At 34.4% G+C, this 24,597-nt stretch overlaps 1 protein-coding gene across 4 annotated transcripts in view; it reads right to left on the bottom strand.

Moving 5' to 3' along the window:
• Positions 1-24,597, bottom strand: part of sbf2 (SET binding factor 2) — a 309,070-nt gene that overhangs the window by 183,233 nt on the left and 101,240 nt on the right. For all 4 annotated transcript variants that reach the window (XM_056462363.1, XM_056462364.1, XM_056462365.1 and 1 more), the window contains exons 4-6: positions 23,534-23,668; positions 16,820-16,930; positions 12,065-12,170 (exon numbers count right to left, since the gene is read on the bottom strand). In XM_056462363.1, coding sequence (XP_056318338.1) covers positions 12,065-12,170; positions 16,820-16,930; positions 23,534-23,668 — 352 coding nt within the window. The remainder of the gene's footprint in view (positions 1-12,064; positions 12,171-16,819; positions 16,931-23,533; positions 23,669-24,597) is intronic.

Genomic DNA, 24,597 nt, shown 5'->3' with positions numbered 1-24,597 from the left:
TTTAGAAACATCGGAAGTCTGATGTTGAATGAATGCTGAATCGTGGTTTCTAGCACGTTGCTATGCAGTTGCTAAGGTGCCTATGAATGATTAACTGCTCACGATTGGGCTGTTTAGTCCGGATGTAACTGCAGGTAATTGTTTGCCATCTACTTTGATTGAGTTTATAGTTTAAAAAGCAGGACACTTTTATAATTTATTGATGAATACTAATTTCTTAGCACCAATGACATGTTATTTGGGGCTGTGAGTGTCTGCGGGCGTCAACAAATTACCCTTTGCGCGATGTGATAATACCTCAAAGACTGGAATCTCAGGTTTAGGGGTGGCACTCGTGTCATCACAAAGGGGCAAACAATATTGACATTTAGCCTACAATCCTTGCACAACCTGCAGTTTTTCCTGTTATCTCTCTCTTTTGGTGGTATCCAATTTAAACGTGAGATTTTGGAAACCAGATCTAAATTTAGCAGAAACTGTCGTATCAAAGGCTGAATATACGGCAGAAATGCTCAGGTGCAGAATAAAAAGTAAAAGAGAAAAAGTAAAAGAAGAAAAAGAAGAAAAGAAAAAAGAAGAAAAAGGAAGAAGGAAAAAGAAAAAGTAGAAGAAAAAAAATAGAAGAAAAGATGAAAAGGAAAGATAAAGAAGAACAAAAGGAAACAAAAAATAAGGAAGAAAAAGGAAAAGTGGAAAAAAATTGAAGAAAAAGAACAAGAAAAAAGAATAAGAAGACAAAGAAGAAAACCAAAAAGAAGAAAAGAAAAAGAAGACAAAGACGGAGAAAAGAGGAAAAGACTGAAAAAAAGAAGAAGAAGAAAAGGCTGGAAAAAAGAAGAATAAAAAGAACAGAAGAAAAGAACAAAGAAAAAGAAGGAAAAAGACAGAAAAGGAGGAAAAGGAGTAAGAGAAAAGTAGAAGAAAAAATAAAGAAAAAAAAGAAAACAGAAAAAGAAAAAAAGACAAAGGCAGAGAAAAGAAAGAAAAGTAAAAGAAAAAAAAAAAAAGAAGGAGAAAGCCGGAAAAAAGAGAATAAAAAGAACAGAAAAAGACAGAAAAAAAAAAAAAGAAAGGAAAAAGAAGAAAAAGAAAAAGTAGGAGAAAACGTAGAAGAAAAGAAGAAAAAAGAAGGAAGGAAAAAGAAGAAAAAGAAAAAAGTAGAAGAAAAAAAAGAAAAGGAAGAAAAAGAAGAAAGAAAAAGTAAAGAAAGAAGAAAAGAAGAAGAAAAGAAGAAGAAAAAAGAAAAGGAGGAAAAAATAAAAGAAGAAAAGTAAAAGAAAAGAATAACAAGAAGAAAAAGAATAAGAGGAAAAATAAGAAAAACAAAAAGAAGAAAAGAAAAAGAAGACAAAGAAGAAGAAAAGAAGAAGACAAAGAATTAATAGAAAAAGAAGAAGAATGTTTAGATTTGGTGGTACCCAATTTAAACATTTTATTTTGGAAACCAGATCAAAATTTAGCGGAAACTGTCGGGTCAAAGCCTGAATATACGGCGGGAACGCTCAGGTGCGGAATAAAACCTGGCGGGAGCAGGACTAAAAAAATTGTCCCGCGCAGACCTCTACTGCTCGCTGGTCACCGGTCATCCGAAAAAATGGCAAATTCAGTGCATCTCTATTTCTTCATGTATCAATGTACGGGTTGGTGCAGCTGTTATAAGCCATTATAGAGCGAAATCCCCACAAACCGTGCATCTTAATTATGCAAACATTATGTATTTTATAAGGTTCAGTGAAAGACTTTAAATGGACTTTGGTTTGGCCAATGTTGCTCTGCATGATTTGATTAGATTTCATTAGATGATTTGAAGAGATGATTTGAACAGATTTGATTAGATTTCAAAAATGAAAAAATTAATCAGGGGTTGATTCGATTGCATTTTTAAGACCTCTGAAACATAAATTTAAGACATTTCAAAACCAATTAAGGGCTTTTTTTAATACTATGGGATTTAAGACTTTTAAGGATCTGCGAACATCCTGTTTGATTGAGTACAGTTTAAAAGGGTGGACACTTTTATAATTCAGTGGATTTTAAAAGAAATACATCACTAAATGTTGTTTGCATAACAAGGTGAGCAAATGGCTCCACAATAACCTATCAATTTCCCCAGAGGCAGCAGATATAGAGGAAAAAGCACTGGAGTCAAGATGGAGCCCTGGGACACAGGACACAAGTGGTTTCTACCATATTCCAATGCAGTTGCTAGAAATATGCTAGAATACAAGCTAGCTATTTGAATGACCAGCTGCTCCCAATTGGTCTGTTTTGTCTGGATGTAACTGCAGGTAATTGTTTGCCATCTACTTTGATTTAGTTTATAGCTTAAGCCTGGACACTTTTATAATTTAATGAGATTTAAAAAAAATATATAATGTTGTTTGCACGGCAATTAGACAATCAGTTTCCCCAGAGGTAACAGATACAAAGCAAAAAGCAATGGAGCCAACACAGAACCCTGGGGAACTCCACAAGACACATGTGATATTGAGGATGTAAAACGCTGAAAGTGTTGAACTCTTACCGAGTAAAACCAATTCAGGGCTGTACTAGAGATACCAACCTGCTGTCTGAGTCTCTCTCAACAACTACACAATGATAAACTGTATCAAAGGCGGCGGTGAGATCCAATAAAACCAGTACAGAGCATTTTCCTGCATTCGCTTTGCATTAACACGTCATTAAAAACTCAGTTCCAGCTGAGTACATACCCGATCTCAGTTTCGCCTCCGGCCCCAAAAATACAACAACACGTTTCATAATCTTGTTTGTGAGGCATGCAGAAAACTCTTCCTGACCTTGTGACATTTACTTATCTTTTGGAACGGCTACACATTTCTGACCCGTGCACAGACAGGGACAGAAAGAGATGCAAACAATAAACAGTGAGCCTTATGATGGCAAATGTTCCCCTTTTTCTCATGGTGAGAGACAGGCCATCCTCCAGGCCTCACTCGGTGACCTCTTTAAACTGAAGCAAATGCGGATAAAGTAATTTGTGATGATGTCTGATGGGCTCTGTGCATATTTCCAGGCTTCTCAGAATCAGAAAGTTGTCATCCTTGGGTGAACTTCTTTGGTGTTGATTAGAAAATGTATAATAAATATGGTGGTATGTTCCTATTTGATCATATGTCGAAATAAATCCACTGAATTTCCAAAAGAGTGTTCCCTGAGGATTTCAAATTATGTTTGCTAGGGTATTAAAGTCTGCATGAACTGGAAGATGCTGAGACTTTTACAGTTGCTCAGTGGTTAGCACTGTCGCCTTACAGCAAGAAGGTCGCTGGTTCGAGTCCTAGCTGGGTCATTTGGCATTTCTGTGTGGAGTTTTCATGTTCTCCTCTTGTTGGCGTGGGTTTACTCTGGGTGCTCCGGTTTCCTCCACAGTCCAAGGATATGCGGTACAGGTGAATTCATTCAGTCATTTTCTTTTCGGCTTAGTCCCTTCTCTAATCTGGGGTCGCCACAGCGGAATGAACCGACAACTTATCCAGCATATGTTTTACGCAGCAGACGCCCTTCCAGCTGCAACCCATCACTGGAAATCATCCATACACACTCATTCACACACATACACTATGGCCAATTTAGCTTACCCAATTCACCCAATGCTACCCACTGCGCCACCGTGCAGCCTCATAGGTGAATTGAATAAACTAAATTGGCTGTAGTGTATGAGTGTGAATGTGAAAGTGTATGGGTGTTTTCCAGTATTGGGTTGCAGCTGGAAGGAGATCCGCTGTGTAAAACATATGCTGGAATAGTTGGCGGTTCATTCCGCTGTGGTGATCCCTGATAAATAAAGGGACTAAGCTGAAGAAAAATGAATGAATGAATATTCAGAAACCGAAACGGAATATTGAGTAGGGGGCGGGGCATTATTTTTGTCTGTAATCCAGTGTTTATTTATTTTTTTCGTAATTATAGATATTGTTTCCTAAATGAATGTTTGCTATGCCATTTACATCATTACCGGCAAAATACGTCAGCGGAATGTAAAAAGAGTCCATGAAAGGCGAAAAACAAACGCACATGTTTTTTCTTATTTCCGTAATCCGGTGTTTATTTATTTTATCTTAATCATAGACATTGTTTCCAAAATAATCGCTTGCTACATTTACACCATTAACAGTCGAAACAAGTCAGCAGAATGTAAAAACAGTCCAATAAAGCCAAAAACAAACGCACATCTTTTTTTTTTTTTTTTCGGTTATCCAGTGTTTATTTGTTTTTAAGTTATCCAGTTATTGTTTCCAAGATAAATGTTTGCTACATTTACGTCATTAACCGTCAAAACAGCAGAATGTAAAAAGTGTCCATTAAAGCCAAATACAAACATTTCGGTAATCCAGTGTTTATTTATTTGTATCTTATACATAGATATTGCTTCCAAAATAAATGTTTGCTACATTTACGTCATTAACTATCGAAACACGTCAGCAGAACGTAAAAAGTGTCAATTAAAGCCACAAACAAAATGCACATGTTTTTTTCTTATTTCCGTAATTCAGTGTTTATTTATTTTTATTTTATTGACAGATATTGTTTCCAAAATAAACGTTTGCTACATTTACATCGAAATACGTCATCAGAATGTTAAAACAGTCCATTAAAGCCAAAAACAAATTCACATCTTTTTTTGAATTTCGGTTATCCAGTGGTTATTTATTTTTAACTTATTCATAGATATTGTTTCCAAAACAAATGTTTGCTACATTTACGTCATTAACTATCGAAACAGGTCAGTCGAACGTAAAAAGTGTCAATTAAAGCACAAACAAAATGCACATGTTTTTTTTCTTAATTCAGTAATCCAGTGTTTATTTATTTTTACTTTATTGACAGATATTGTTTCCAAAATAAACATTTGCTACATTTATGCCATTAACCGCCAAAACACGTCATCAGAATGTAAAGACAGTCCATTAAAGCCAAAAACAAACGCACATCTTTTTTCTTATTTTGGTAATCCAGTGTTTGTTTATTTTTATTTTATTGACAGATATTGTTTCCAAAATAAACCTTTGCTCCATTTACATCGAAATACGTCATCAGAATGTAAAAACAGTCCATTAAAGCCAAAAACAAACGCAAATCTTTTTTTTTTATTTCAGTTATCCAGTGTTTATTTATTTTTAACTTATTCATAGATATTGTTTCCAAAACAAATGTTTGCGACATTTACGTCATTAACTATCGAAACAGGTCAGTCGAACGTAAAAAGTGTCAATTAAAGCACAAACAAAATGCACATGTTTTTTTCTTAATTCAGTAATCCAGTGTTCATTTATTTTACTTTATTGACAGATATTGTTTCCAAAATAAACATTTGCTACATTTATGCCATTAACCACCAAAACACGTCATCAGAATGTAAAGACAGTCTATTAAAGCCAAAAACAAACACACATCTTTTTTTTATTTAATTTCGGTTATCCAGTATTTATTTATTTTTAACTTATTCATAGATATCGTTTCCAAAATAAATGTTTGATACATTTACGCCATTAACCGTCAAAACACGTCATCGCAATGTAAAAAGTCTATTGTCAATTGAACATGTCAATTAAAGCAGAAAACAAATGCATGTCTTTTTTTCTTGCTATTTCTGTAATACAGTGTTTATTTATTTTAATCTTATTCAGATCTTGTTTCGTTAATGAATGTTAAATTTACATCATTAACCATCGAAACACGTTGGCAGAACATAAAAAGTGTCCATTAAAGCCGAAAACAAACGCACATCTTTTTTAATAGACAAGTGTTTCTTATTTACACTTTTAAGACCTGAATGTTTGACCATGATGTTCAAGAGATTATCACCATGCAAAAGAAGGACACTACTGCATGAATCTATGGTAAATCTGACATAAACTATTATAGTTAGCATTTGCGAACAGCTTTTCATTTATTTTTTTTTAGGTTACAAACATTGACGTAACCAGTCTAAAAATATGCGGTCTAGCCAAAGACGAGTCCCGATCCAGGGGAGTCAAGTAGGCCTGTTTCGTTGATAAATCTGTTGTTGATTCACAGAGGAGAACAATGGACACGAGGTGGAGCATAAATTATACAAAGGAGATCAAGATGACATTTTTATGAGCTCATGTGGGTCGGCATGTTGCTGGGATATTACAGGCTTAAGTAACTTTTAGATCAGTCCCAGAAGTACCAGGGATCTGGGAGGATGAGACATTGACATGATGCTCTTATCGTGGAGCAGGCAAAGAGATTGGTATTTGGGATGGTGTTTTATCCTCTGTTAGGTCAAAGACATGTGAACTTTCTATTGGCGGACAAAGAGACGGTATTAATGATCTTGACAGAAGTCCAGGATGGTTTCTTATTTCTAGAACATCCTGAAATATGTTGGGATGCAAGAGATTGTTTTTGTTAATTGTTTGAATGTAGTCTGAGCATATATTTCAGTAAAATTGCTGACTGATAATATAAACACCAAACATGTGGTAATGTTTAGGATAGTTCACCCAAAAATGAAAATTCTGTCATCATTTACTCACCCTTTACTTGTTCAAAATATCTTCTTTTGTGTTTGTGTGGGTTTGGAAGAAAGCTGGAAACCTGCACCTATTGACTTCCATAGTATTTGTTATTCCTACTATCAAAGTCAATGGTTACTGGTTTTTAGCTTTCTTCAAAATATCTTTTTTGTTTGTTTTGTTCAGCAGAAGAAAGAAACTCATCTAGGTTTGGAACCACTTCAGGGTGAGTGAATAATTCGCTGAATGATCCCTTTAAAAATTTATATTTCTACAAATTCTAACTCGCCACTTCTCACATATTGATGCACGGTCAAGACCCCTTTTGCATAATTATTGACCACTTAAAGTAGTCCTTCAGCGTTATATTTTCTATTGAAGTATTCCTTCAGGCGCCGAACAACTTATTTCTGAGAGGAATAGATGGGATTATCATATACATGCCCTTTACTGCTCCAATCGTGTGGTACGTTTACACCAAACGCGGATAAAGCGTCAAGAGCGAGTGATTTACATGTTAAGTCAATGTAAAGATGCGATAAAATATCATGCGGCACTATTTGCCCGAATGAGGTTGTGCAATTATGTGAATACTTGTTAATTACGTGTTAATTGACGTGTTAATTGAGCGTTTTGGCCGTTTGACAAGTATAACATGTGATTCAAGCGAATCGCTCAAGTTGAAAAATTTGAACTTTGGCAATTTGCATGAATTGTTTAAGTTAAAAAAACGGAACTTTGGCAAATTGCACGAATCGCTCAAGTTGAAAAATCGGAACTTTGGCAATTCGCATGAAGCAATCAAGTTGAAAAATCTGAACTTTGGCAATTTGCACGAATCAATCAATTTGAAAAATCTGAACTTTGGCAATTTGCACGAATGAATCAAGTTGAAAAATCAGAACTTTGGCAATTCGCACGAATCAATCAATTTGAAAAATCTGAACTTTGGCAATTTGCACGAATGAATCAAGTTGAAAAATCAGAACTTTGGCAATTCGCACGAATCGTTCAAGTTGAAAAATCAAAACTTTGGCAATTCGCACGAATCGCTCATGTTGAAAATCTGCAAACATTTGTTGTCATGTCTTTTTTACATAATTTTTAAAAATAATTTGTTTAAAAAGATGTTAGGTTTATCCGAGCAAAAGATTTAAAAATATATCGAATTGAATAGATAACGGAATAGATTTTAAAATAAACTTAAAGAAAAAAATGATACACTCTAAGAATGCTGGGTTGTTGTAACCCAATGTTGAGCCAAAAATATGAACAAACTGTTCAGGTTTCAACTAAATATTTACTTATACAAAGTTTTCTTAATATTTTTAGCCAGTTTGATTGATGTAAGTTGAGATGACTATAAAATGTATTTGATTCAACTAAAAAAATGTGAGGCAGAAAGATTTTTTAGTGTTGGGTCAAAAAAATGTCATTTAAATTTAATTGTAAAAAATAACTCTAATGTTTGGCTTGACCATATTTGACCCAACATTGGGTTACAAAAACAGCATTTTTAGTGCATATTTAAATTATATGAAGGCAATAAGACAGGGATCAATTTTACAATCCAAAAATGTCCTAAAAACGAGCTTCATTTTCTTGACATAATTCCTTTTTCCTGTTTTGGAGGATATAATTTTAGAGGTTAAACACAATCCAGATCTTAACAAGCTTTGTAAGATTAACCCTTTAAGACGACAAAGCGACTGCTTCATATATTACAGTGTTTAGAAAGACGTCAACATAAGTAAAAAGATTTAAGGGACATCAGGTTTACAAAGAGACTGTTCAGTATGAGCACCATTAATCAGAGATCTACATAAATCCTTTAAAAAAGACAGGAAATCTCAGTGAACTGTAATGAAAAACCCCACATTAGTCCACGTCTAAGTTGAATAGTTCAAGTCAAACTCTGGCCAAAATAAGTCATGACCAATCCTAAAAGCGACACAAATTGTAATATTAAAAGACAGAACATGAGAAAAAGTAATTTCTCAGGTTGCACAAGACAATAATGGCGCCAAATCCAAACCTTTGATTTTAATTGACAGATGAACAACATGTCTTTTGTTTGCACAATCTGAAAAATCTAATCTTGCATGCTCACAAAAAGCCTTAAGGATGTTAACGTGGTGCTAATTAGAACAAGACTGATTTGCAGCTGGACGGTAGTTCAACATAATATCGTTGTGCGTGCGCGTATGTCCAAATCAATCCAGCTGAACGACGAACAGCATACATTCCTCACCATTCAGCCATAATAAGCATTTATTTTCATCTCACTAAATGAAAGACACGTATTTTTTGAATTTCCTGTCTTTGTTTAACAAAATCTGACACATTTGACTGATCACTGTACTCTTTAAAACCACGTGTGCATTGGTAAGTTGTGAAAAACTGAGTGGAATTGTTGTTTTTGTGTGTACTTCTGCATACGGAACGAAAGTTGCAGCCAATGTGATTTAATCACTATGGAACTGATATGTAGATGAGAGACATGATTTTATAACAGGAACAGAAAACAGATCTATCATCAGTTTTCCACATACTGCGTTCTTTAAATTGAATACAAAAGCTCACATTAATAATTACACTCAAATGGCAATTTATTAGTACCAGTGATGGGAATAATGACAATATAAAAAAGTTTTTTCAGAAACGAGTAACCAAATAAATGACTGCTTCCCCATTACAATGTCTTTACTGCTACTGACAATTAGGCCCAATCCCAATTCTAGCCCTTGGCCCTTTCCCTTACCCCTATCCCTCGTTTTGCGCACTCCGGCCAAGGCGTAGGGGTGTCCCAATTCTCTTTAGCTTGAAGGCGTAGAGCTAAGGGCAAGGGGTAGATAGCCCCTTCGAACGAAGATTTTTCAGGACTACACTCGAAACCACGGGGTGAGAAAATTTCCCAGAATACACCAGCCACAGCTGCACCCGGACCATTCATGTTTTACCGTCATGCTTTAAAAAAAAAATGCTAAAATAAAAACCGCTAAATTTTGCGATCTATAATCCCCAAAAATAACTCCTGTATAGCAGTCCCACAACATTCTGACACTCGATGACACTCGAATACCCTGTCAGAAAACTCTAATGGCTGGGAATGAGCTTTTTACAGTGTCTGCTTTAATGTTAGTGTTGTTTTTGGTGTGTTTACACAGATGAATATGGCCACTGTGTAAATGCACATGGTCACATGGTCGTCCACTGAAGCTAAGCAGGGCTGCGCCCGGTCAGTACCTGAATGGGAGTTCATATGGAAAAGCTAGGTTGCTGCCGGAAGTGGTGTTAGTGAGACCAGCAGGGAGTGCTCATCCTGCGGTCTATGTGAGTCCTAACACCCCAGTATATTGATTAAACCGAGGACTTAGTTAAACTGAGGTCCTGAATCTCTGTGGTCATTAAAAATCTCAAGAGTAGGGGTTTAACCCCGATATCCTGGCCAAATTTGCCCGCTGGCCTCTGCCCATCATGGCCTTCTAACCATCCCCATATCATAATTGGCTTCTTCACTCTGTCTCCTCTCCACCAATCGGCTGGTATATGGTGCGTGGTCCTGCGCAATATGACTGCTGTCACATCATCCAGGTGGATGCTGCACACTGGTGGTGGATGTGGAGATTTCCCCAAAAATGTGTAAAGTGCTTTGAGTGTCCAGAAAAAAAGCGATATAAATGTAAGGAATTATTATTATTAATTATATTTAAATTACTTTTCTAATTACTTCGCTAAACTCTTAATTCTTTAAATTTGAGTAAACCAGACTTTTTAGTTTATAAAAAAATTGCAACTAAAATTTGAATAATATATGAATCAAAACAAAACTTTTCAAAAGTAATGACACCATATTTTACATACACACACGCACGCACACACACGCACACACACACATGCACGCACACGCACACACACACACACACACACACATATAGGCATAAATGTCATTGTTTATTAAACGTGCAAAAAAAAAGAAAAAACTTTGACTGTATTTGAGTTAATTTTCAAAAAATATCTGAATAACAAAAATATATATTCACAATTATATACACAATTTATACCTCACATTGTGATCAACTAATAAAGCATATGCAATTGTCTTTATTTATCACTCTGAACTTCTCTGAATTGATTTATATAAAATAATTATAGGCGGCGCAGTGGCGTAGTAGGTAGTGCTGTCGCCTCACAGCAAGAAGGTCACTGGTTCAAGCCTCGGCTGGGTCAGTTGGCGTTTCTGTGTGGAGTTTGCATGTTCTCCCTGCGTTCGCGTGGGTTTCCTCCTGGTGCTCCGGTTTCCCCCACAGTCCAAAGACATGCGGTACAGGTGAATTGGGTAGACTAAATTGTCAGTAGTGTATGAGTGTAAATGAGTGTGTATGGATGTTTCCCAGAGATGGGTTGCAGCTGGAAGGGCATCCGCTGAATAAAACATGTGCTGGATAAGTTGGCGGTTCATTCCGCTGTGGCAACCCGGGATTAATAAAGGGACTAAGCTGAAAAGAAAATGAATGAATAAATGAATTTGGCGGTTCATTTCGCTGTGGTGACCCCAGATTAATAAAGGGACTAAGCCGAAAAGAAAATGAATGAATGTATGAAAATAATTATATTTATGTATATTATTTAAGGCGACTACACTATAAGCAACAGTAATTAAATTACCTAAACATGAAAAGCAATCCCTTACTTGACTTTTTTTTTGCAAAAAATTAATCTAATTACAGTAACTTCACTTTTCATGTTTAGATATATTAATTACAGTTGCTTTTAGTGTAGTTGCCTTAAATAATTTACATAAACATTATTATTTTATCTAAACATGAAAAGTAATCCCTTACTTTACTTTCTTTTGCAGAAAATTCATCTAATTACAGAAACTATGTAACTAATTACACCCAACACTGGGTGTGACAATGACACAACTGATGATTGGTACATGTGTGTAGGGGTGGGACAATAACATTATTGATTAGGATTACTTATAAATGCCAATGACGCATTCAAAGAAGAAAACGAAGCCACTGCATTAAAACAATTAGCCTTTTCACACTCCCATGTATCTGTGCTTAAGGGTAAAGGTTTCTTATAGTGTGGACTATACAATGGTGGAGTCCAAGAACAAGCGTTGTTGTAGCGTCCCCTAAAAAACAGCCGATTCTGTCTGGCCCTGCTTATAAGCCCAAACATGCAAACTGTTTGCCCCTTCACTTACTCTTTTCCAGCCTAAAGACCACAACTACATGTTGCGACAATGCAGAGCACAATATCTGTGATTGGACAAGTGTGTGGACAGGGCCAAGAGCTGTGGTCAAGTAACTTTTGTTAATGTATTTAGGTGAAATATGCAAAAAAAAAAAAAAAGGTGTCAATTGTTCTCTATTATGCTCATATGACTCCTTTCTACAACAACATGTTTACAGGAAGGGAGATAACGTGGAACTATAAAGGACAGGAGATGTCTGCATAAATATAGGGAAGATAAAAAAAAAAAGTGCATCAGAGAACAGTTAAGAGACTGAGAATACTTCTAGCCACAGAAGTAAAAAGGTACTCACCTAACTGCTGGAAGAGGAGGGCTATGCTTTTACAGCTGACTGGCAAGCTATCATTCAGTGGGGTCTGGATGAGCTGACGGTCCCCCGCTCCCAATGAAAAGAGTTTCTGAAAAGAGCAAAACATAAAAAACTGATATTCAGTTGAAGTCAAAATGATTAGGGCTGTTTAAAAGATTACTTTTTTTTCATCGTATTTTTAAACATAATAGATTTATCATAAACATAACTCATTTCTAATAACTGATTTCTTTTGTTTTTGCCTTGATGACAGAACATCAAATTTTACTACAGGGTAGTTATTCTTCAAGGTAATAGTCTTCAGCTTAAAGTGCAATTTAAAGGCTTAACTAGGTTAATTCGGCAAGTTATTGGATAACAGTGGTTTGTTCTGTAGCTAAATGTATTTTTAAGGGGGCTAATCATATTGACCATAAAAAATTTTTACAAATAAATAAATAAAACAGATTTTTTTCCAGCTAAACTATAGAAAATACTGTGAAAATCTCCTTGCTAAACATCACTTGGGAAATATTTGAAAACGTACTTTATAAAAGGAAAAAAATTGACCTTCTTCAAATAATAAAACAGCATTATAATACACTATTATTAATCACAAACTGACCACAGTAGAGGGTTTGATTTTGGAAATTGATGTTGGAATCTTATTTTATTGTGCTGGTAAGTGTGACAAAATGTTAAATGACCCGTTCTTACAGCTTAGCTCACAAAATTTAAAAAAAAAGAAAAAAGAAAAGAAAGGAAAAGGAAGAGAGAAAGAAAGAAAGGAAGAAAGAACAAATGAACAAACATTTATTGTGAAACAGAATGAAGTTAATAGATTTAAGAAAGAAAAAGAATGAGCAATTGAATTTCTTTTTAAAAAACAGATTGAAATAAAAAGATTGAAGAACAAACGAACGGCCGGACGACCGAATGAACAAACAAACGATCATATGACCAAGTGTACGAATGAATAAACAACAAAAAACAAATGAATGAACAAGCAGTTTTTGTAAAGTAGAATGAAATAAATAGATTTAAGAAAGAAAGAAAGAAAGAAAGAAAGAAAGAAAGAAAGAAAGAAAGAAAGAAAGAAAGAAATTTTTTTTAAAACAATGAAATAAAAAGCTGAAGAACGAGCGAAAGAATAAACGAACAAACAAACAAACGACCAAATGAACGACCGACCAACTGACTGAACAAACGAATGAACGAATGAACAAACGAATGAATGAACAAATGAATGACCATATGACCAAGTGAATAAATGAATGAACTACAAAAAACAAATGAATGAACAAGCATTTTTTGTAAAGTAGAATGAAATAAATAGATTTAGGAAAAAAAGAAAGAAAGAAGAAATGAACAAACATTTATTGTGAAACAGAATGAAATGAAAAGATTTAAGAAAGAAAAAGAATGAGCAATTGAATTTCTTTTAAAAAACAGATTGAAATAAAAAGATTGAAGAACAAACGAACGACCAACCGACCAAACGACCGACCGACTGACCGACCGGATGACTAATGAACGAACGAATGAACGATCATATGACCAAGTGAACGACTGAATTATCAACAAAAAACGAATGAATGAACAAGCAGTTTTTGTAAAGTAGAATGAAATAAATAGATTTAAGAAAGAAAGAAAGAAAGAAAGAAAGAAAGAAAGAAAGAAAGAAAGAAAGAAAGAAAGAAAGAAAGCAATTACATTTTTTTTAAAAACAATGAAATAAAAAGCTGAAGAACGAGCGAAAGAATAAACAAACGAACAAACAAACGACCAAATGAACGACCGACCAACTGACCGAACAAACGAATGAACGAACAAACGAATGACCATATGACCAAGTGAATGAATGAATGAACAACAAAAAACAAATGAATGAACAAGCATTTTTTGTAAAGTAGAATGAAATAAATAGATTTAGAAAAAAAAGAAAGAAAGAAGAAATGAACATACATTTATTGTGAAACAGAATGAAATGAAAAGATTTAAGAAAGAAAAAGAATGAGCAATTGAATTTCTTTTTAAAAAACAGATTGAAATAAAAAGATTGAAGAACAAACGAACGACCAACAGACCAAACGACCGACCGACCGGATGACGAATGAACGAACGAATGAACGATCATATGACCAAGTGAACGACTGAATAAACAACAAAAAACGAATGAATGAACAAGCAGTTTTTGTAAAGTAGAATGAAATAAATAGATTTAAGAAAGAAAGAAAGAAAGAAAGAATGAGTAATTGAAATAAAAAAGCAATAAAATAAAAAGATGAAGGAGTAAAACAAACAAACAACTGAATGAACAACTGACCGAACAAACCAACAAACAACTAAACAAATGAACAAATGAATGACAAACGAACAAACGACCGACCGAACAAATGAACGAACGAACAACCATATGACCTAGTGAACGAATGAATGAACAACAAAAAACGAATGAATGAACAAGCATTTTTTGTAAAGTAGAAAGAAAGAAAGAAAGAAAGAAAGAAAGAAAGAAAGAAAAGACAGACAGTATCTACATACAACTTAGCCAAAGGAAAATTAATGAATGAAGTGTGTGTGTGTGTGTGTGTGTGTGTGTGTGTGTGTGTGTGTGTGCGTGTGTGTGTGTGTGTGTGTGTGTGTTTGGCTCATGTATTGTAAAAAGCAGTGGATGTGCATTGAACAGAGCCAATGGGATGCACATGGACTGTTTCATGAACAGATGCGCTGGAGTCTCATGACACATTCCAAGTGGATAGAGTTAGACTTGCGCTGAAAGATGAATATATACCTCTCCTGAGGTCTGTTTATAACTTACACCCCGTTTGATCACAATAATGCCACAATCCACCAGGGAAAAATAATGCCTCTGGAGGAATTTTCATTTTTATTGGTGAAATAAAACAACACGGTATACAGAGGATTTCGACACGAAAGCCTACAAAAGTCTGCATATATAGTTCCCATGAAACCAATGTCTGCATGTTAAACAATATCTATTTGGAGATGTATTTATTTAGCTTGATTTATATGAGCAAAATGTACAATAAAGTGTGGATATAGGAACTTTGTTTAAATAGAAAACGTGGAATGAAATTTTGTGTTGCATTTAAAGGGATAGTTCACCCAAAAATGACAATTCTGTCATCAGTTACTCATCCTTGACTTGTTCCAAACCTGTTTGAGTTTCTTTAATCATTTTAGACTTTGAAGAAAACATTTTTAAGTACACTTTATTTTATTTATCCTTTTATATTGAATATATTTTGAAGAAAGCTAAGCTGACAACCTGGAATTTTTGACCTCCATAGTATTTTTGTTTTTCTTACTACTATGCAATTACAGTGTTACTTTGAAAATGTGAAATTAATCATTGATGTTGTATTACTTTTCCTTGTTTATGTTACTTGTAGGCACAAAAGAAAACTATTGTCTTTCTTTGTTAAGAACGGCATTACAGTATGTGCTGTTAAGCTTTTTTGTCTATTTTATTTATTTCTTTTTGGCCAGTTTAGATGTTACTTTGGACTCATGGAGAAATAACGCAATAAATATTTGAAAATGTAACCTGTTTTGAGTAATTATTTAATATATATCTAAGAACATAAAAGGTCATTATATAAGGCAAATAACAATAACTTATTAGAAATAAGTAAAGTTTATGTATTATACAAGCATAGTACAGAGTACAGCAGTTGTCATAAACTTTATTTAATCCATTCATGTAAACTGAACATAAAGAGGTTAAGCTTAAACTAATGTTAACTTTTACATTGGAGTCATGTGATTAAATTGGATGGAAAATTGACATCCAATTGAATTACATAAAGTTTAACTTAATATTAATATTTATAATTTTTAATATTATTTTAATATAATTCTTAATATTTTTTTGAGTGTATGGAGGTCAATGGTTACCGGCTTTCAGCATTCTTCAATATATTTTCTTGTGTGTTTTAACAGAAGAAAGAAACTCATAAAGGTTTGTAACCACTCGAAGGTGTATTAAACAGTGAGTAAGACCAAATCCCAATTCTATTTTGTAACCCTAGCCCATTGGCCCTTGAGACAGATTGTGAAGGGGAAGGGCTTCAAAATTCAGCCCTAAGAAATGGGACAGCACTACAACGCCTGCACATGTCATCATACTGTATATCATCGTGAGCTCTTACTTCATATGAGATCAGATAATCGCGACTGCTGTAGTTATTCCATCTGTGTTATTTTTGGACATTTATCTTCAGGAAATCACTGAAGGTAACGATAACATGTTATCATAACAATATAATGCTGTAATATGATCGTAACTATACTGTGCATTTACACACTGGCCATATTCATCTACTGTATGTAAACACACAAAAACAACAAACATTACAGCAGACACCGTAAAAAGCTCATTCACAGCCACTAGACTCTTCTGACAGGGTATTTCAGTGTCATCGAGTGACAGAATGGTGTGGGACTGCTATTATAAAGGATTATAGATATCAAAATTTAGCGGTTTTTATTTTAGCGTTTTTCATCCAAGCATGATGGTAAAACACGAATGCGTTTATGAATATCTTAAAGGCTGACCCCTAAAGCCCTTTCCTACTCTCTGGAGTCGTCAGTGAAAATAATATGCAATCTGAGAAACCCTGCTTTGGCTAAGATGCCATCCTCTGGGCGCACAGGTGCACAAATGAACCCGGGCTAACCCTCATCATCTACAGGGGTCACTTGAGGAGTTCTCTTGTTTAAGTAATGTCTGACCTGGGAACCTCCAGCCAATGGGACAAAGCATGTGAAGAGGTTTGCCACCAGCCCTTCCAGGGGGAAGCTCAGGCTATCGATGTACACGGTGTAGATCAACCCCAAACAGCCCTAGAAGAAAACAAGAATAACGTAAATATACATAAATAACATACATAGTACTCACTTTAGATAGGGCATACAACTGGAAGAAATTGAGTTAATAAAGCATTTATTAACATACACTACCTGACAAAAGTCTTGTCGCCTATCCAAGTTTTAGGAACAACAGATAATAACTTGACTTCTAGTTGATCAATTGGTATCAGAAGTGGCTTATATGAAAGGCAAAGGCCTCTAGATTACAAAAATAAAATATGATAATGCCTTGATTTTTAATTGTTTAATTAGGACAGTAAGGTCTGACTTTGCTTAGACAAAAGTCTTATCACTTAACAGAAATAATGTCCAGTATAGAATATAAAGTCATGGTGCAGAGGAAAAAAAGAATGAATATTGTGTTTGACTATGGACTGCATCCATACATCTCAGCCATGACTTAAATAACTTATTAATGAAGTAATCTGGAATGGCAAAGAAAGCGTTCCTGCAGGACTCTCAGAGTTCATCGAGATTCTTCGGATTCATCTTCAGTGCCTCCTCCATCTTACGCCAGACATGTTCAATAATGTTCATGTCTAGTGACTGGGCTGACCAATCCTGGAGCACCTTGACCTTCTTTGCTTTCAGGAACATTGATTTGGAGGCTGAAGTATGAGAAGCGCTATCCTGTTGAAGAATTTGCCCTCTTCTGTGGTTTGTAATGTAATGGGCAGCACAAATGTCTTGATACCTCAAGCTGTTGATGTTGCCATCCACTCTGCAGATGTCTCGCACACCCCCATATTTAATGTAAACCCAAACCATGATTTTTCCTTCACCAAACTTGACTGATTTCTGTGAGAATCTTGGGTCTTTCTGCAGTCTTGAATCTTCTGCAGTATTTGTGATGAAATCTACCTTCTGCAATTTTTTTTCAAATGATCAACTACAAGTCAAGTTATTATTTGTTGCTCTTACAACTGGGATCGACAACAACTATTAATATATCCCTGAATAATAAGATCTATAAATGTTTATTTGAATAGTTTATTAATAATTTACTTACTCATTCTGAATGATCGTAAAAACCAAAAACTCCTCTTAAACAACTGGTTTGAAAATAATTCAATACTTAATTTAGCAATTAAAAATTAATCCTTAACAAAGTATGAAAACACAACCATTAAGCACATTATATATGTGCTTATTAGTCAAGAATGCAGTATTTGTGGCTGCATTTACAAACTGCGTACTAACGTCTATTAATGTAAAGCTAATGCTTAACAAATGATGAATTAACTATTTGCTAATGCTTAATAAATTATTCATAGTGAGTAGTGTTTATAGTGTAACCAGGTTTTTAAAAACGTTTTATAAAACATGCAAACCTTTGTTGAACTATACTGATACTATTGATCTTGAAGCAGAAGAGGAATGTCCCCTTTTGATACATTTTCTGTATTATTTAATAACAACATTCTTTTATTTTTATTAGTTATTTATTTCTTTCAAATGGTCATTTCTACTTGGTTGTGTTGTATGATTGGGACGAAAGGGGTGGTAGATATGGGGGATTGGGGTAGGACGAAAAAAAAAAGTGCAATGTTATGTAATGCGCATGCGATTTTAAAGGGGTTTCTTGTGTTTTCTAGGAGGTCACATATATTATTGAAGGTTGATAGAGTGTTGCTATAATAGAGAATGGAAATCTACACCACAGTGCAGTGCATTGCATTTTGCGTAGCATTGCCATAATAACACACTTTGGAGCACCTAATAAATGTAACTAAAACAAATAAATAAATTATATATTACATATTGCATATCATGTTTTGGTGTTATCTAGGTAATATTTTAGTATTTTCAAGGATCATTGCTAGGGTGTTAAAGATGGTTCAGAGTGGTTACTACACTGTTAAAAATGATATGATCAATTAGTCCTGATAGCATATGTGTTTAAGTCATTGTGACTTATTAAACTAAGTTAATCATGTTCTAAATTAATATTATAAGTTACGCAAGCTGTTTTAAGTCAGTTTAACATTATATTAGTTCAATGGACTCATAAGGTTAATTTGATTTAGCTTAAAAATGTAAGGCAACCAGGATTCTCAGGGTATATGCAGGAATCCTAAAGGTAATTTCAATACCTTTTTAAGACTTTTTAAAGACTTTCTCAGAATATTTAAGACCTCATCGCCACTTCAAGTTCTAGTCAGTAGCAAAACTTTAACTTAATAAACAGTTGTTAATAAACAGTTGTAGTTAAATTAATGGAACACAACCATGCAACAGAACTCAGATAAGCTCAGAGGAAACAAAGCTTGAAAGAATAAATTACACGGTTGTTTTCAGCGACAGTTTTAAACTCGTCTTTCACTGTTTAAACTTGTCTTTCCCCAACCAGGAGTAAGCAAACTTGCATTATCCCATTTAGCCATCTGTTTCGCTCTATGGTTTCGCTATATGTGGAGAGCATCACGTCACCTTCCCGCGTTTGTTGCAAATTACATGACATCACCCAGACGGAGGAACTTGGCTGGACACGCCCCGGCCCGGATCACTCGTGTGGATTACAATTAGGAGGAAAATAAATATAATCAGGTTTTTTTGGAGTCAAACACTTTTAAAAACGCTTGAACAAAATTTAAGACCTCGTAAAAATGCAATTAAGACTTTTTAAATTTCTTTTGAGGGCCTTAATTTTCTCGTAATTGATTTATTAACTTTCAATACTTTTTAAGACCCTGCGGACACCCTGATTATGTTTTGAGTGACTTTTCAAATAGTGCAGTTTTAATCATTTATTTATTTGTTTGGTTTGTTGGTTGAAAAATTGATCACCAAAATGAAAATGATAAGTCTGATCACTTTAGAAAGACATTTGATTTAAGGTATCAATCATGACATATTCTAGCACAAATTATTCAATCCTTTAAATCCTAGTAGTAAAGCTTTCTTAGGCAAATATTATTGATAATCGCTTATACATACTTATAATGAAAAACAATGGGATATACTTTGTGATCCTAAACATGTAGTCCTCAAAACTCATACAACTCAACTACAGCTCATATCAAAAACATGAATGTAGGCCAAAAGTACACAAAAAATGAGACGCATAGTCAGCATAAAACTTTATATGGAGTGGATTTCCTGCTTTAAGCCCCTGTGATATTCTTTTCTGATTCCGTAATCTTGTTTTTATTCCATCGGCAGACATAAATCTTTGACTCTAATGATTTAAAGGATGACAGTCATTAACATTCTCAACACAGAGATGTTTTTAATTATCTAAAATCCAACTACATCCCCGGCATGAAAATTCCTTGTTATGAACGGAAGATTCTCATCAACAATGTGGGTAAAAATGGATTATGCTTAGTAACTAGTCAGTTAGATATTGCAGATATGTTGGCGCCAATTGCCTGGTATAAGAGCACCGGCATACAGTACTGTGCAAAGGTTTTAGGCCAACTTTAATTCTGTTGTTTTACTGATGGTATACTGGATATATGTGATATATATGTAAATTGAAATTTATAAAAGGTGAATCTTTCAGTTGATAGGAGTTAGGTTTGATTTTAAATTATTTTGGTTTTATTGTTTGAGACATGTGAAAGACAATGTTGGAGAGAGGCTGTTTGTCCTGGTTTGAGCTGCATTTCTACTAGTGTTGTTAGCGATATTGATAATTGATGGAATTATGAATGTCTAAAAGTACAGATGGGGTTTTAATCCATTATGCCATTCCTTCTGTAAAGGATTTCAGTGATAATAGTTTTAATTTTCAGCATAATAATCATCCGCTAATTGCAGTGAAATCATATTTGGAGAAAGAGAAGAGCTGACGAAACACAGACAGTCATGAAATGGCCTCCCCAGGGTCCAGACCTAAATATTATAGAGGCTATGTGAGATCAAAGGGACAGAAAATGAAAAGATAAGACACTCTAAACCTAAGTAAGAACTAAAGAAAGTGCTAAAAGAAGCTTGGTATTACACAGCACATTATTTCACAAAATGTTAGGACAATTAGAACAAAACAAGCTGTGCTTGGTGCCAAGAAAAGCCACATTAAACATAAAGTTTGGCTTGAAGAGGAAATGTTGTGCAGTTATTTTTTTATTTTCTATATTATTCTGTTTGCTCGCTATTCATTTCGGTCTCCCTCTCCACTGTCCTATCAAATAAAGGTGAAAAACCCTAAAAATCTTGTCATGGTATTACAGTATAAGACAAACAAAAAGAACTTTTAAAGGTAGAGTGCCATAATAAGACTAAATAAACATGGATATTGTGTTTTATAAGCACTTAAACACCAGGGGCCTCATGTACCAAGACTTGCATTGAATTCATATTAAAACATTGCATACGCACAAAGCTGTAAATGTGCGTACGCAGTAAAAGTAAAAAATTGAGATGTATGAAACAGTGGGTACGCTGAATCCCACGCATATTCTCTTTGTACATCCGAATTAACGTGAAACTGAGCGCACGTGAACGAGCGCAAAACCCCTCCTTGCCTCCTCCCCCTAATAAATATGGAAATGACTCTACTTTGGCAAAACCAAATAAAAAAGCAATGGCAAAATCAAGCAAGAAGAGAAACTTTGAACAGGATGTGAATTGGAGGTGCTCCTTTAGGTGGTGGGAGAAAATGTGGGAGAGTTTAGCTGATGTGGTTAACGCAGTGGGGTCTGAACAGCGCACTGTGAGTAAATTAAAAAAGAAATAGTCAGATGTAAAGGTGTAAAATTTTGTAGTGTTTGATTGGCAGAAATAAAATAACAAAAGAGAGATGATATCAGCAGCGTTAGTAGTGTAGCCCGTAAAGCGCATGGCAGCATGTTTTGACACTATCAATCATGAACTCGGTTTGAATCCAGCGACTGATGAACTCAATCTTCTTTTTTCCCCATTACATATCAGATTTTGCCTACTCTTCATCACGAGGAAGACAAGTAGGAATCATTAATAAGTGTGTGGATTATGTTAAGCGCATTTGAGCATCACATATTATTTGCACATTTATTGAAAGGAAATTTTTCCGATTCACGTAAGCAAATTCGTCTTCAGATGGCAGCTTTATAGCAATGTGCGTGCAGTCGATCGCTCCGATTACACTGGGAAAACCGGCGATCGCTGCAAATGTTTGGCTGGTCAACTGTATGGTTTGGAAACCTTATATACCTGCTAGACATGCTGATGATCCCGTCCCATACAGCTGCCATTGCACGGCTCAAAGATACTTTATAGTGTGCAATTTAACACAATTGCCTCTAGGATTCGCTATGGAAATAAAACAAAGACACACAAGAAATACACGTATGCCAGACATGAAGTTGGCGTGGACCAACGCACATTCTCACGTTCATTTCATCGTTATTAAATCCAAACGTGAGCGTGAAATCTGGCGTACGCAATGTTTTTGTGCGTACGCAGGGTTGATACAGCGTTGAGGCCCCAGGTCCTTACACTTTTTCTCCCAAGTCAAATTTAAGTTATTTTCAGATGTATTTTAAAACTTTTCCAGTATTTTACTAGTTTAGCAAATTACATATTTATATACATCTACACACTTTATCACATGATATCTGATGCTAAACGTTATTTTACTGTACAGTATAGTATAGTATAGTATAGTATAGTATAGTATAGTATAATATAGCATAGCATAGCATAGCATAGCATAGTATAGTATAGTATAGTATAGTATAGTATAGTATAGTATAGTATAGTATAGTATAGCATAGCATGGTGCAGTAAGGAAATATTTTGATGACATGTTTGCCCCAAGCACAACATTGAATTACTTTCATTTACTTATTCAAATGTCATTTACTTGCATCTTAAATATGTCTTCTTTCATCTTACAAGTATATTTATGAGCAATATTTATTAATTTCATGCAAAAGCAAAGAGATTTCTGTTTATTTATTTAAATGGCTAATTATTATTATATAGATAATATAGATTTATATAGATAAAATATTATAAAAAGGCAAAACAATAACATTTTCAAGCACTTTATGCAAAATCTAAGCACTTTTTAAACCTTGAAAAGAGTGATTTAAAATTCAAGCATTTTTAAAGATTTCTAGCACTCGTATGATCCATGTAAAACCACTCAAATTAACCCAAAACAGGACCTTTTTATCATTAATGGTTCTATTGTTATATAAAAAGTGTACATTTGTAGCTTTGTAGATGGATGGATGGAAGGACAGATGACAGACCGAGAGAACAGCAGAGAGAACATTACATAAAGTGATGGATAAATGGATGGATGGATGGATGGGTTGATAGTTGGATTGATGGATGGACAGACAGAGAGACAGACAGACAGACAGACAGAGAGACAGAGAGACAGACAGACAGATAGATAGACCCAACAATGGATGGATGAATAGATGGATAGATAGATAGATAGATAGATAGATAGATAGATAGATAGATAGATAGATAGATAGATAGATAGATAGATAGATAGATAGATAGATAGATAGATAGATAGATAGATAGATAGATAGATAGATAGATAGATAGATAGATAGATAGATAGATAGATTGATTGATTGATTGATTGATTGATTGATTGATTGATTGATTGATTGATTGATTTAAGATTACCCTAAATATTTCTGGATAATCCAGTCTGGAAACGAGAATCAAACTTTTGGGTGTGAAGATTTCAGCAGGCTGGATCAAACCATTTTCCTCCTCTTCCTCTTCTCCATCCCCATCTGCCTCCAGCGTTTTTGAGCCCTGAAATAGGGAAAAAAAGTAAAAACTAATTTAGGAAATCTGAGCTAAACCAAATTCCATATGGCTGAGATACATCTCATGTACTGAACAATCTTTTGATATATGGTTTTGGGCCAGATTCTGGAAGAATCTGCATCTGGGTCAGATTCAGTCATAATGTCTTAAATCAGCATATTTATTAGAATTTTTTTTTTTATAAATATATATATATATATATATATATATATATATATATATATATATATATATATATATATATATATATATATATATATATATAATAAACTCCAAACAACAATAAGGCTTTTTCTGTCCAAAGTAAATTCATGTTATACACAAAAAAATATCCATAAATTAGCAGTTTTCCGTATTTTGTGATTCACATTTTTACAAAATTATTAGCCCCTTTAAGCTATATATTTTTTTCGATAGTCTACAGAACAAACCATCGATATACAATAACTTGCCTAATTACCCTAACCTGCCTAGTTAAACTTATTAACCTTGCTAAGCGTTTAAATGTCACTTTAAGCTGTATAGAAGTGTCTTGAAAAATATCTAGTCAAATATTATTTACTGTCATCATGGCAAAGATAAATCAGTTATTAAAACTATTGTGTTTACAAATGTGTTGAAAAAAATCTGCTCTCCGTAAAACAGAAATTGGGGAAAAAATAAACAGGGGGGCTAATAATTCTGACTTCAACTGTACATCAATGATTCTCACATGTTATTGTAGCACAGTTTGTGCTGAATACAAAAAAAACATGTTGGCCAATACAATGTAATAAGTAGCTGAAATAAGCACAAATGTCAGGGCATGTCAAAACATCTTAGGGGCCCCAAAATCACCTCAGACCCCAGAGGGTTAATTATGCAACATAAAAGTGTGTAATTTTGTAGCACAAATATAGATGGAAAAATGGACA

This window comes from Danio aesculapii, chromosome 7, assembly GCF_903798145.1.
Source record: "Danio aesculapii chromosome 7, fDanAes4.1, whole genome shotgun sequence".
Lineage (NCBI taxonomy): Eukaryota > Metazoa > Chordata > Actinopteri > Cypriniformes > Danionidae > Danio > Danio aesculapii.
This window is presented reverse-complemented; position numbering and strand designations above follow the sequence as displayed.